Source organism: Hypanus sabinus, chromosome 17 (genome assembly GCF_030144855.1).
Source record: "Hypanus sabinus isolate sHypSab1 chromosome 17, sHypSab1.hap1, whole genome shotgun sequence".
NCBI lineage: Eukaryota > Metazoa > Chordata > Chondrichthyes > Myliobatiformes > Dasyatidae > Hypanus > Hypanus sabinus.
Window position 1 is genome coordinate 77,985,682 of NC_082722.1, and position 14,081 is coordinate 77,999,762.

Sequence of the window (14,081 nt, forward strand, 5' to 3'; positions counted from 1 at the left end):
GGCTTGTGGGAGGAAACCAGAGCACCTGGAGGAAACCCACACAGTCACAGGGAGAATGTACAGACTCCTTACAGACAGCGGTCTGACTCCTGGTCCGATCTCCTCTACATTGGTGAGACCCGACCGACAGTGCCTATGAAAAGTATTCATGCCCCCTTGCAAGTTTTCATGTTTTTTTGTTTTACAACATTGAATCACATTGGATTTGATTTGGCTTGTTTGACGCTGATCAACAGAAAAGACTCTTTATGTCAAAGTGAAAACAATTTTTTACACATTGGTTTCAATTTATTACTACTATTAAACACAAAATAATTGATTGCATAATTACTCACCCCATTCAAGTCAGTGTTTAGTAGATGCACCTTTGGCAGTAATTACAGCCTTGAGTCTGCGTGGATAGGTCTCTATCAGCTTTGCACACCTGGACTCTGCAATTTTTCCCTATTCTTCTTTACAAAACTGCTCAAACACCTGTGTCTGGAAGCTCCCACTGCTGGTGAGTCAGTATCCTGACAAAAACTACACCATGAAGACAAGAACTCCAAGCAACTCCATGAAAAGGTTATTGAAAAGCACAAGTCAGGAGATGGATACAAAAGATTTCCAAGTCACTGAATATCCTTTGGTTAATTCAGTCATCAAGAAATGGACAGAATATGGCACAGCTGTAAATCTGCTGAGAGGAGGCCGCCTCAACAACTGAGTGACCGTGCAAGAAGGGGACTAGTGAGGGAGGTCACTGAGAGACCTGTGACAACTCTGGAGGAGTTACAAGCTTCAGTGGCTGAGATGGGAGAGACTACACATACAACAACTGTTACCCAGGTGTTTCATCAGTCGCAGTTTTATGGGAGAGAGGCAAAGAGAAAGTCACTGCTGAATAAAACTTATGAAATCTCAGCCAGAGTTTGTCAGAAGGCATGTAGGAGACTCTGAAGTCAGCTGGAAGAAGGTTCTATGGTCGATGAAACCAAAATCAGACTAAACACTAAGTTTGCCATAAGCCAAACACTGCACATCATCCGAAACACACCATCTCTACCGTGAAGCACTGCATCATGCTGTGGGGATGCTTCACTGCAACAGGGCCTTAGAAGGCTTGTGAAGGTAGAGGGTAAAATGAATACAGGAAAATCCTGGAGGAAAATCTGATGCAGTCTGAGAGAAATGCAACTTGGGGGAAGGTTTGTTTTCCAGTAAGACTGTGATCCCAAGCATAAAGCCAAACCTACAAGGGAATAGCTTGAAACAATAAAGTTAATGTCCTGGAGAGGCCAAGTCAGAGTCCAGACCTCAATCCAATTGAGATTTTATGGCTGGACTTGAAAAGTGCTGTTCACTCACGATCCCCATGCAACCTGACAGAGCTTGAGCAGTTTTGTAAAGAAGAATGGGGGGAAAATTGCAGTGTCCAGATGTGCAAAGCTGATAGAGACCTACCCACACAGACTCAAAGCTGTAGTTGCTGACAAAAGTACATCTACTAAAAACACTGAATTGAAGAGGGTGAGTAATTATGCAATCAATTATTTTATGTTTATTAATTGGAATAAATTTAGACCAATTTGTAGAAATTTGTTTTCATGTTGACACAGAAGATTCGCTTTGATTAGTGTCAAAAAGCCAAATTAAATCCATTGTGATTTAATGTAAAACAATAGAACATGAAAACTTCCAAAGGGGGGTGAATACTTTTTTATAGGCACTGTAAACTGGGGGACCACTTTGTCGAGCACCTCCACTTCATCAGAAAAAAGCAGAATTTCCTTGTGGCCATTTCCTCTCCCATTTCCTGTTCAGACACAATAATCCATGGCCTCCTCTTCTGCTGTGATGAGGCCACTCTCAAGCTGGAGGAGCCAACTCATAATCTGTCTGGGTAGTCTCCAACCTGATGGCATGAACATCGATTTCTCCTTTTGGTAATGTTTTCCCTCTCCTTCCCTCATCTTCTGTTCCCTACCCTGCTCTCTTTCTTCTTTTCCTCAGTGGACTATCACCTCACCCTGGTGCCCCTCCTCCTCCCCTTTCTCCCATAGTCCAATCTCCTCTCCTATCAGATTCCATCTTCCATCTTGCCTTTTCCACCAATCACCTCCCAGCTTCTTACTTCATCCCCCTTCCCCCACCCACCTGGCTTCACCTGTCACCGTCTAGCCTGGCCTCCTCCCCTCCCCCATCTTATTTAGGCATCCTCCATTTTCCTTTCCGGTCTTGATGAAGGGTTTTGGCCTGAAATGTAGACTATTTATTCCCCTCTTTGAGATGCTGCCTGATCTGCTGAGTTCCTCCAGCAGTTTGTGCACATTACTCAGTCATTGAAGAATTGCTAGTTGTGTTGTGTCTGTGCACACACATGGGTGATGACTCTAACTGGCGTGTTCAAATTGCAGCGAGAGAGAGAGAGAGAGAGAGAGAGAGCACAATGCACATTCGCAGACAACAGATCATTATGTAATGCTGGGGGGGGGGCAGGGTTATTATTCTAAAAGAAATAGTTCCATGTATTAAACTTGTTCCCCTTTAGATTAGTGCAACATAAAACCGTATATGTTCAAAACATTCAATTTCCCTTTCATAAACCCTTATTCCAAATAAACATGCTTTCACAGTAACAGTCCATAACTAACTTCACTATACTAAAGATTCAGTCTTTTGGGTTCTTTAAGGAAAGTGCCTCTGGACCTGTGGTGTGGCATCAGGTCTGGTAGGTATCTTGTCCAAGACAATGTTCTCGGTTTCTGTGTCACATTGCTGTCAGTGACGCGACCATCACTGAGAGGCAAGTCCGGTGCTGTAATCTGTCATCTTGTTGGAAGCAATCAGCTCACTTGTGTTCTTCGGTTGAGCATCCAGTATCTGGTACGTAACGTCTCCATGTCTGATGTCCAGTATCCACTGTGTAGATCAGTACCCACTTCTCATAGCTATCCTACCGGGTGCCACTTGACTTCTCGGTAATCATGCGCTAGGACTTCCTGTCCAATCTCGAAGCTCCTTGCTGCTTCACTTGGCAATGGGCTGAACTGTTCATTCTGCAATTCCCTCCATAGATCTGGTTTCAGGATGTCTACACGAGATTTCAGATTCTTGTTCATGATCAGCATTGCAGGTTTTTGATTTGTTGTCGCATGAACAGAGCTCCGATACAGAAAAAGGAAGTTGTCCACCTTCTGATGTAGAGAAATGTCCTCCTTGTCCATCGCTTCAATGGACTACTTTAATATTTGGATAAACCTTCAGCTAACTCATTCATTGCTGTGTGGTGAGGAAATGACTTGAAATGCCTGATGCCATTTTTCTTCAAGAACAGTCATAATTCCTCTGACGTGTACTGTGGTCCACTGTCACTCACAATTTGTTCTGGTAAGCCATTTCTACTGAAGATGGTCCCCATAGCAGAGACAGTCTTTACTGAGGTGGTTGACTTTATTGGTAGAAGCTCTGGCCACTAAGAATGAGCATCCACAGCAATCAGAAACATGGAGTCCATGAATGGCCCAGCAAAGTTAATATGTGCTCTTTGCCATAGTGATGTAGTCCACTCCCACAGATGTAACAGTGTCTGTTAGGATGCACTTTGAACTTATTGGAATCCTGAACAGCTTCTGGCCAAGTCTTCAATCTGTTTATCAATTCCTGGCCACCACACGTAGCCCCGGGTGAAACTCCTCATCTTGACTGTACCCAGGAGTCCTTCATGCAGATTTTCTAACACTCTGGTTTAGAGGGAACCACAGCATGTGATCCACACATCAGTGTTCTTTGACATACCAACAGTTGTTCTCATCTCATTGAGAATTCTGTAAGCATAGAATTACCATGAGCTGGCCATCCTTGCATGGTGATTTCATAGACTTTTGACAATGTCAGGTCATACTTTGTTTCACTTTGTGTTTTGGAATTTGTTACAGGCCACTGGTCCACCAATGCTGTGTGGAACACCTCAATTGGTCAGAGTATGAAGACTTCTCTTCTTTAGTTGGTATAGTGGAAGATGTGACAAGTGTTCCTGTGTAGTTTGGTACCCATGAAGTCTATGTCACAGAGTGGTTAAGGCATTGGTCTAGTGATCTGAAGGTCGCTAGTTGAAGCCTTAGCTGAGGCAATGTACTGTGTCCTTGAGCAAGGCACTTAACCATGCATTGCTCTGCGATGGCACCGGTGCCAAGCTGTATGGGTCCTAAAATGCCCTTCCCTTGGACAACATTGGTGGCATGGAAAGGGGAGACTTGCAGCTTGGACAACTGCCAGTCGTCCATACAACTTTGCCCTGGCCTCAGTCATCACTGAAAATCAATGGACAGCTGAAGAAGATGTCATGAGAATGAGCTCTGAGGAATAGTGGCCAATATTGTAACCAGGTAGCAGTTGGCTCTGAAATTCCCTTGCAGGGTCTGAAAGTGGCCGCAAGGGGCTGATGGTCTGTTACTAGTGTAAACTTTAGTCCACAGAGATAGTGGTGGAATTTCTTTATTCCCCATACAAGACTAAGGGCCTCTCAGTCAAATTATGCTTAGTTGTGTTCTACACTTGTCAGTGATCTTAAAACAAACACAATCAGGTGTTCAGATCCATTTTCCACAGTGTGTGATAAACTGGCTCCAGTGCCATAAGGGGATGCATCACATGCCAGTCTGATGGGCAGAGATGGGTAATAATGGGTGAGCAGTTCATCAGATGTTATTAGTCTCTTTGTTTCCTTGAATGCTTTTTCACATCCTTCTGACCATTCCCACTTTGCTCCTGTCTGAAACAGTGTGTTCAATGAGTACAGCACTGTAGCAATGTCTGGGAGAAATCACAGGTAGTAGTTTACAAAGCTCCAGTATAACCTGAGCTGTGACACATTTTCCGGTTTGGGTGCCTGTAGCATTGCTTCAAAGTTCTCTTGTGACTTCTATAAGCCAAGCTTGTCAATGACATGTCCACAGTTTGAGATTTCATTCTTGAAAAACTCACATTCTTTCTCTTTGCATTTAGACTATATTCTCTCAGCCTAGTAAGCACTTTACCAAGGTTCTGTGGGTTTTCTTCATCAAGGTAACATTGTGTTCCTGGGATATCTTGGAGCACTTGGTCCATTCTCTTTGCCAAATTACTGGAGCTGATGCAACACCAAAGACAAGACAAATATACCGTAACAGTCCCTTGTGAGAGTTGAATGCAAAGAACTTTCTGCTTGACTCCTTGATCTCCATTTGCAGATAGTCTTGTGACAAGTCAATCTTTGAAAACCTCTCCCTGTCTGCCAAAGATGCAAAAATGTCTTCTATCTGAGGCAGAGGATACTGCCCGGTACGCAGCACTGTGCTGATGCTCACTTTGAAATCCCCACATAACATGAATGGCTCTGGCCTTCCCTTTCTTGATCACTGGGACAATGGGCATGGCCCAATCACTCCACTCAGCCTTGGAGAGAATTCCAGACGCCTCTAAGCTCTGCACTTTAGCATCCACTTTAGGATGTAGTGCGTAAGGCACTGGACACGCTTTATGGAATGTTAGTGTTGCTGTTTCATGCAGTTGGATTCTGGCCTTGATGCCTTTGAGTTTACCAAACCTCTTCTCAAACTCCTTCTCACTAGCATTAAGCAGCTGACCAGTCTCTGCTTAGTGCTACTGTTTGGGCTGCATTTACCTGTTGATGTCACACTGCAAACTTTGACTGAGTGCCAGTCTAGTTGAATTTTTCTCAATCATTCACGTCTGAAACATGCTGGCCCTCCTCTGTTCAACACATAAAGCTCTAACTGCTGTGTTTGGCCTTCGCACTTACTTTCAGTTTGCCTTTGCGAGACTCTTTTTCACCCGTGTAAGTCTTTAGCACCACTGAGGTCTTCTCTGATGGGATCTTAGAAAATAGTCTGTTGTAGTCAGCTTTGAGCATTACGGACAAAGCTGACTCTATTTTCAGTTCCATTTTCAGTTTTACAACAGACACATCTATTGCAGCCCTGATAATTTTGTGATCTGCTTCAGTAATACTAAGCAGTTCTAGGCATGACTGTTCACCTTTGCCAGACTCTATGTTGTCTGATTCTGTTTTACATTCAGTAACTTCATGCATTTGCTTAGTTTTGCATTTGAGACTTTTCACTTGCTTGTGCTTATTGTTTGTCTTGCACACTCTCTCTATATGACCTTGTCTGCAGACATTTTCTTTGAACCAATAGTCATTCGCATCGAAGGGGATTTGCCATATGAATAACATTTTTGGCTTTTTGCACCATTTGGGGATATTTTGTGCATTTCACATTCTAACCTCCTTTTCTGTAGTTCTGTTGCATCCTTTGCTGCAGTATCTAATGATATTGCAATGGTCAATGCCCGTTCTGAGGTTAGGTCTCTTTCAGACAGTAGCCTCTTTGGAGTGCTTTAACTATGCATGCCACATACAATCCTCTCCCTTAATGCATCAGAAAGTCCATCTCTGAAATCACAGTACTGGGAAAGTTTGCACAGATCTGCAATGTATTCAGAGATGCTTTCATCCTTTGGCTGATTCCTTTTGTAAAATCTAAATTTCTCAGCTACTTTAAAACTGTCACAATTGTAAAACTGTCACAATTTTGTCAAACATTTTGCTTGTTGGCTTTTCAGGGGTTACTAGGTTGCAATATCAGATCGTACGTTCTTGGGCCCATTAAGCTAAGAAGAGTAGGGTCTTTGTTTTGCTCCTCCACGTTGTTCACATTACAATACAGTTCCATTCTCTCCATATACGACTCCCAGCCTTCATTAGCACTATCAAATTCATCAGCTTTTCAACTGAAGCCACATTATTTTCACCCAGTTACCTATTGTTGTATATAAATCAGTCGTGGGTATAAAGAGAGTAGAACAGTGAGCTAAGCAGCGTTCCTGAGGGGTACCAGTGTTGATTGTCAGCAAGGAGGAGATGTGATTTCCATCAATGATCTCCCAATGAGGAAGTCAAAGATCCAGTTGAGAGGGAGGTACAGAGGCCCAGGTTTTAGAGCTTGCTGATTGGAACTGAGGGAATGATTATGTTGAGCACTGAGCTGTAATCAATAAATGACAGCCTCATGTATACAGCATATATAAATCCCAACATTCATCAATTACATTCAAAGATAACACACTGTGACCTTGTTTCTTTACATTATGGCTTGTTAGATATATAATTTAACCATTTTTAGTTTTGACAGTGTTATTTGTTCCCAGGTATTCTTTACAGAATGGGACAAACCTATTCAGAATTGATGATAATGGAATAATTTACACCAGCGAGCCACTGGATCGAGAAGAGGCTGCGTCGTACAGCATCACAGTGGCTGCCAGTGAAGTGGGCAAGAGTAGTAAGTGGTTTTCCCTACTGAAAATTCAAAGTAAATTTATTATCAAAGTATCTATATGTCACCATATACAACCCTACGATTCATTTTCTTTTGAGCATTCACAGTAAATACTCATAATAATAATAATAATAATATAAATAAATATTGAGAACATAAACATTTGGTGTTTACTGCTAAACATCTTCCATGCTGGTGTCTGAACAGCCCCTAAGCCATGAAAATTGGCTCGTTATTTATTTTGGGACTAACTTTTGTCTTGTATTGTACGGTTACCGCAAAACAACAAATTTCATGACACAAGAGACTCTGCAGATATTGGAAATCCATCATAACACACACAATAGTCAGGCAGCATCAATAGAGAGGAATAGACAGTTGATACTTTGGGTGATACCCTTCATCAGAGCTCAAGTCTCACCCGGAAACATTGACTGTTTATTCCTCTCCATAAATTTCATGACATACCTCAGTGATATTAAAACCTGATTCTGATCCAACGCTCACTTGCCCAGACACCAGAGAGACATTGAGATATGTATATCTCTGAAGAAATCTCTGAGGAGGCCCTGAATCGACATGTCAGTGTGGGCATGGGAAGTCAAGATGAAATGGGTGGCCGCCAGGAGAACCTGGCCTTTGTGGCAACAGAATGAACCTGTTTGATGAAGCAGTCCCCCGTGTCAGGTAGACAGTCTCACTGACCAAGGATGGATTTTGACATCTTCCCATCAGAATCAGATTTATTACAAAGAAAAGAGACTCTTCAGATACTGGAAACTCAAAGTAACACACAAAATGCTGGAGGAACTCAGCAAGTTAGACAGCATCTCTGGAGAGGAGGAAACAGTCAACATTTCAGGCTGAAACCCTTCATGAGGACTGGAAAGGAATGGAAAATAAGCCAGAATAAGGAGGGAAAGGGGAGGAGCAGGTGAGACCAGGTGAGGGGAAAGGTGGATGGGTGAGGGAGGTGAGGTTGAAGTAAGAAGCTTGGAGGTGAAAGGTGGAAGAGGTAAAGGGCTGAAGAAGAGGTGTTTAATAGGAGAGGACAGTGGAACGTGGAAGAAAGGGAAGGAGGAGAAGAACCAGACAAGTGAGGGGAAGAGAAGAGGGAAGAGAGTAACCAGAGTGGGGAATGTAAAAAGAGAGAAGGGGAGGGGAGAAATAGCCAGAAATTCGAAGTCGTTCTGGTTGTTGGGGCTGGGAGCTGGCCTTGCTGACGAGTACACTCTGTGTCGATGTGCGCAGGCAATGTCGGAACCCAAGTCTGGAGGAAAGACAGACTCTGATGCAGAGATGGCGACTACAGTTTATTCATAATAATTCCCAAAAGCATTGGTGGCTCAGCCCAGTGACACTGTGAGAAGTAACATTCTCTAAACTAGGACCTGGCAATTAGTGCAAATCGGGTGTCTGCTTAAATAATACAAGTAACCTGCATCCCCTGCTCTATCAAAATAAACTTATGCAAGTTTATATAGAAAGCACAAGGAGAGCAGATTACAAAGAGCAGGTTGCTTGTGAAAAACACAAGGAATTCTAAATGATTAACAACTCTCATTAAACAACAATTAATTAATTCAGGTCCTCTCAAAACCTCAGAGCCCACTGCTCTCCAGTGCCCCACGCAGGTCCAAAGCGTTCACTACCCACTCACCTTGAAGTGACCTGCAGTTATCCCTGGAACCGATAGTCCTAGAACACAACTAACCTTCATCCTTTCACCTTCTTTAACCCACAGGACAAAACAGAGATATACTGTGAGCAATCAAAACTACCCAACGTATCACCAGAATCAGCCTACCTGCCCTCAAGGACATACATACAGAAAGGTGCCAGGAAAGGGCCAGTAGCATCATGAAGGATCCCACCCACCCTGCTCATGGACCGTTTGTCCCACTCCCATCAGGGAGGAGGTTATGTAGTATCCAAGCCAGGACCACCAGACTCAAAAACAGTTACTTTCCCCAAGCAGTAAGGCTGATCAATACTTCCACCCACTAACTCCACTACTACTTTATGATTTCCTGACTGTCAGCCTAGCACATTACTTTATGAACATATAATCTATCTATGTATAGTACTGAGCTCTAATGCCCCTCCCTTGGACAACATCGGTGGCATGGAGAGGAGAGACTTGCAGCTTGGGCAACTGCCGGTCTTCCAAAAAAAAAAGCCTTGCCTGTAATGTATTATGTGAGTATTCGTAGGTCAGTGTGCGTATGACATCAGAATGTGGGGTTTTGTAAAATGGAAGTCTGGTGAATAAACGTGTGTGTTTAATACTGCGGTGTCCAAGTCACATTAACACTACACGGTGTCAGAAGAAAGCGGAAAGGAAAGGAAGAGAAGACACGTAAAAAGATGTCACAGTTACAGCCACCATCGAGTTTAAGCCTACGAGGTAATCTTGCTGAGAAATGGAAGGTATGGCTCCAGCAGTTTCAGCTGTTTTGCACCGTAAGTGGCGTAGATGACAAGACGGAGAAAGTGCAATGTGCTACGAATACTCACATAATACATTACATTGCCCGGGTTTATGCCCTGGAAACTTTCCAAGGTGCAAATCCATGGTCTATCGAGACTAACGGAGGCCTACACAGTATTGTGCAGAAGTCAGGTAGTGACTAAGACATTAGTCAACGTGGAGTGGAGAACAAGTTTGTAAATCTGGTGGGACAAAGGCCGTTGGGAATAGCAAGAGTGAAGAGTGGGAAAGGTGTGAAACAGGTGGCAGAGAAGGAGTGCCGGGGCAGGGACTGCCACAGGTGCAGACACACCCAGCCCTGAGACACCAGGCAAGGTCATTTGATTAAAACAATTGGTTTATTGATCATTCCAGAATGTCTCTCTGGCGCTTCCCACTCCCTCCCCCTCCCTTCCTCTTTTCCCAATCATGATTTCCCTCTCCCTGCACCCTTCCCACTTTCGGTCCACAAAGGAAACCCATATCAGAATCAGGTTTATCATCACTCACAATGTGCCTGTTGTTACTGCAGATGTCTGGACATTTTAGAATGCTTCTCTTCATTTGTTTTACAGATTCGGTATCCAGTACGTCCGTACTTATTGCAGTTCAGGACGTAAATGACAACGCACCAACACTTGCAGACAGTTACTCTCCCCATGTGTGTGAGAACGACCCAATTGGAACTGTAAGTGGAACTTGTGTGGAATGGTAGCACCGTGTTAGCACATTGCTTTAAACTACCAATGATCGCCAATTACTCTCTAATCCAGGCATCAGCCTGGTAAACCTCTTCTACACCTTCTCCAAAGCCTCCATGTCCTTCCTGTAGTGTGGTACTAGATCTGCACTCTCCAACCAGCTGCACAGGACAGCATGATAGAGGGATGTCACGGTAGCAGAGTGTTAGTGTAATGCTTTAGAGTGCCCCTGTATGTCTTTTGGCTTTCATTTGGGTGCTCCTGGTTCCTCCAATGTTCCAAAGACATACAGGTTAGAGTTAGTAAGTTGTGGGCATTCTTATTTGGACTTGGAAGCCTGATGACTCTTGGGGGCTGCCCCCAGCACATAGATAGATTATGTTCATAAAGTAATGTGTTTGTTGCTGATGCAAAATGACACATTTCACTTTATGTCTCGAAGCTTCAATGTACATGTGACAAATAAAGCTAATCTTTCCTCTTCCTTTTTTTTATTATTGGGTACTGCAAGATCTACAACCAGCCACTCACCTCCCCATCTCACACACTCTCTCCCTTTGCCCTTGCTCCTGTCTGTCTCTTTCAGTTGGTCTTCCCCGCACTTTACCCCCCACCCCCGCACCTGATTTTGCCCCATCTCTGCTCACAATAAATCTCCGATAATATACTATGCTTAGACCTTGTTGGTAGCGCTCTGGCAGAATTACCAGATTATTGGATGTCATGCCAATTACTAATCCAACAAGGGCCTCTGCCTGAAATGTCGACCGTTTATTCCCATCCACAGATGCTGCCTGACCTGTTGAGCTTCTCCATCCATTGTGTGTATTGCTCTAGATTTTCACCTCGTGTCTATTCTTTCAGTTTGCATGATTTTAGGAAAATACAGTACAGTAATACAATAATTTTTGCAGTGAATTTGGTAAGTTTCAAGGGAGTATAGGAAATGATACCCCAATGGGTTAGTGCAGGAGCTATGCCATGAACCCCTATCAATAACCAAAGGGTCTGTGTTCCCCAGGTTGGGAACCCCTGGTCTAAAGGTTAATTGGTTTAATTATCTCATTATTTTTGTTGCCTGTACCGAGGTACTGTGAAAATCTTTGCTTTGCTTGCCAGCCATACTGATGTTTTCTTTGCACAGATCAATACACTGAGGTGGTACAGGATCTGAATCTGATGGGCAGACAATAACAGAATTGAAAATACAGCGTTAGATTTACTGGGAAGATATAGTCTAGGTAGACAATGAGGTGCAAGGCCATGAGGTAGGTCGTGAGGTCCGAAGTCCATTTTATCATTCAATAGTCTAGTAACTGGGGTAGAAGCTGTCCCCGATGAGAGAGGAGAGAAGAAGACTATGTGCCTGGTGCGATGGGTCTTTGATTATGCTGGCTGCTTCACCAAGTAGCAATAAGTGTAGATGGCTCCTGTGATGTGCTGAGCTGTGTCCACAACTCTGTAGTTTCTTGAGGTGATGGGCATCTGAGTAGGATGCTTTCTAAGGAGTTTTGATAAAAATTGGTGAGGGTTGATGGGGACATGCCAAATTACTTTAGCTTCCTGAGGAAACAGGGGTGCTGGTGAGCTTCTGGGCCATGGCTTCTATGGGGTTGGACAAGCTGTTAGTTACGTTCACTCCTTGGAACTTGAAGATTTCAACAAGATTGAGGACGTAAGGACAAGATAGCTGTATCGGAGGGAAATGAGGAATTGCTGCGTTCTGTGTTTTCCGGAGGCATGGCTCACTCTGGACACTCCGGATGCATCAGTAAGACCCCAAAGCTTCTCAATACATGGGATGGACCAGACTGTTGATTCAGAGAAAGCAAAAGGTGGGAGTCTGTGTTTCGTGATAAACAGTGGTGCTCAAACCTGGTGGTCTTGCTCTTCTGATCTGTAACATTTAATGCTAAGTGCTGACTAATCTTCTTAACAAGAGAGTTCCTCCTCCATGATCCTGACCATAGTTTACTTACCGCCAAAAGCCGACGTTAACCAGACAATCAAGACATTCAATGCTGCCGTCACCAAACAAAAAACAGTTCACCCCGTGCACTTCAATTCATTGCTGGGGATTTCAGTCAGACCTGTTTGAAGGAATTTCTGCCCGATTTTTATCAGCATGTAACCTGCAGCTCCAAGAGTCCCAACACTGGACCACTGCGGTACTACGATAAGAAGTGCTTACTGCACCGTGCCTAGGCCACATTTTAGGAAATCTGATCACAGGGCTGTCCTCCTACCTGCATACAGGCAGAGGTTAAAAAGCAAAGCTCCAGAGATAAGGACAACGGGAGGCAGAGGAGCGGCTCTGAGTCGGTGGGTTCATCAGAGGGTCTGAACGAGTACACCACTGTTGTCACGGACTTTATAAAGAAACAGATGTGGACAAATGCGTGTCCACAAAATTATTCCGTCATCCCCAACCAGAAGCTCTGGATGAACCATGAGATCGGCAATCTGCTAAGGGCCAGATCAGTGGCATTAAGGTCTGGTAATCCAAGTGAAGAGGCAAGGGGTCCAGATATGATCTCTAGAAAGCAATCTCATGGGCAAAGTGGCAATTCCAGTCCAAACTTGAATCACTATGTCTCCTGTGTAGGTCCCACCTTCCCTGCAAGAGAGCCCAATGATCCAAAATCTTATGCTCTCCCTCCTACACCAACTCCTTAGCCACGTATTGAACTGTATAATCTTCCGAGTTTTAGCCTCACTAGCATGTGGCACAGGTAGCAATCCTTTAACCAGACTTCTATAGATATATGTTGGAGAATATATTGACTGGTTGCATCACAGCCTGGTATGGAAACACCAATGCCCTTGAACGGAAAATCCTACAAAATGCAGTGGATATGGCCCAGTCCTCCCCCCCACCGAGCAGATCTACACAGAGCTTTGTTACAGGAAAGCAGCGCCCATCACTGGGGCCCTCCACCAACCAGGCCATGCTCTCTCCTTGCTGCTGGCATCAGGAAGAAGGTACAGGATCCCCACGACCCACACCACCTGATTCAGGAACAGCTATTAACCCTCAGCCATCATGCTCTTAAACCAGAGGGGATAACTTCACTCAACATCACTCAACTCAACACTGAACTGTTCCCACAACCTATCGACTCACTTTCAAGGAATCTTCATCTCATGTATTTATTTATTATTATTTTTTCCTCTTTTGTATTTGCAGTTTATTGTCCTTTGCACATTGGTTGTTTGTACTGATGGGTGTGGTCTTTCGTTGATTCTATTACGTTTCTTGGATCTACTGAGTGTTAGCCACCTTGACTGATTTGACTGACTCGGTCAAAGTCACTTATGTTAGAATTCTTCCCTGTTCTGATGTTTGGTCTGAACAACATCTGAACTTCTTAACCATGTCTACATGCTTTTATGCACTGAGTTGCTGCCACATGATTGGCTGATATTTGCATTAATGAGCAGGTGTACATAATAAAGTGGACAGAGTGTAAACATATTTTATTGACTTATAACTTTTGAAATATCAAGTCACCTCTCATCCTCCTTCATTCTAAAAAGGAAAGCCCCAGTGGCTGTTGAGTGTGTATATCTGGGAGCCTGTTATACATG

The 14,081-nt window shown here is 43.8% G+C and overlaps 1 protein-coding gene across 1 annotated transcript in view; it reads left to right on the forward strand.

The window, feature by feature from the left end:
* Positions 1-14,081, forward strand: part of cdh5 (cadherin 5) — a 99,502-nt gene that overhangs the window by 65,896 nt on the left and 19,525 nt on the right. The window contains exons 8-9 of the mRNA XM_059993282.1: positions 7,192-7,325; positions 10,368-10,480. Of these exons, the coding sequence (XP_059849265.1) occupies positions 7,192-7,325; positions 10,368-10,480 (247 nt within the window). The remainder of the gene's footprint in view (positions 1-7,191; positions 7,326-10,367; positions 10,481-14,081) is intronic.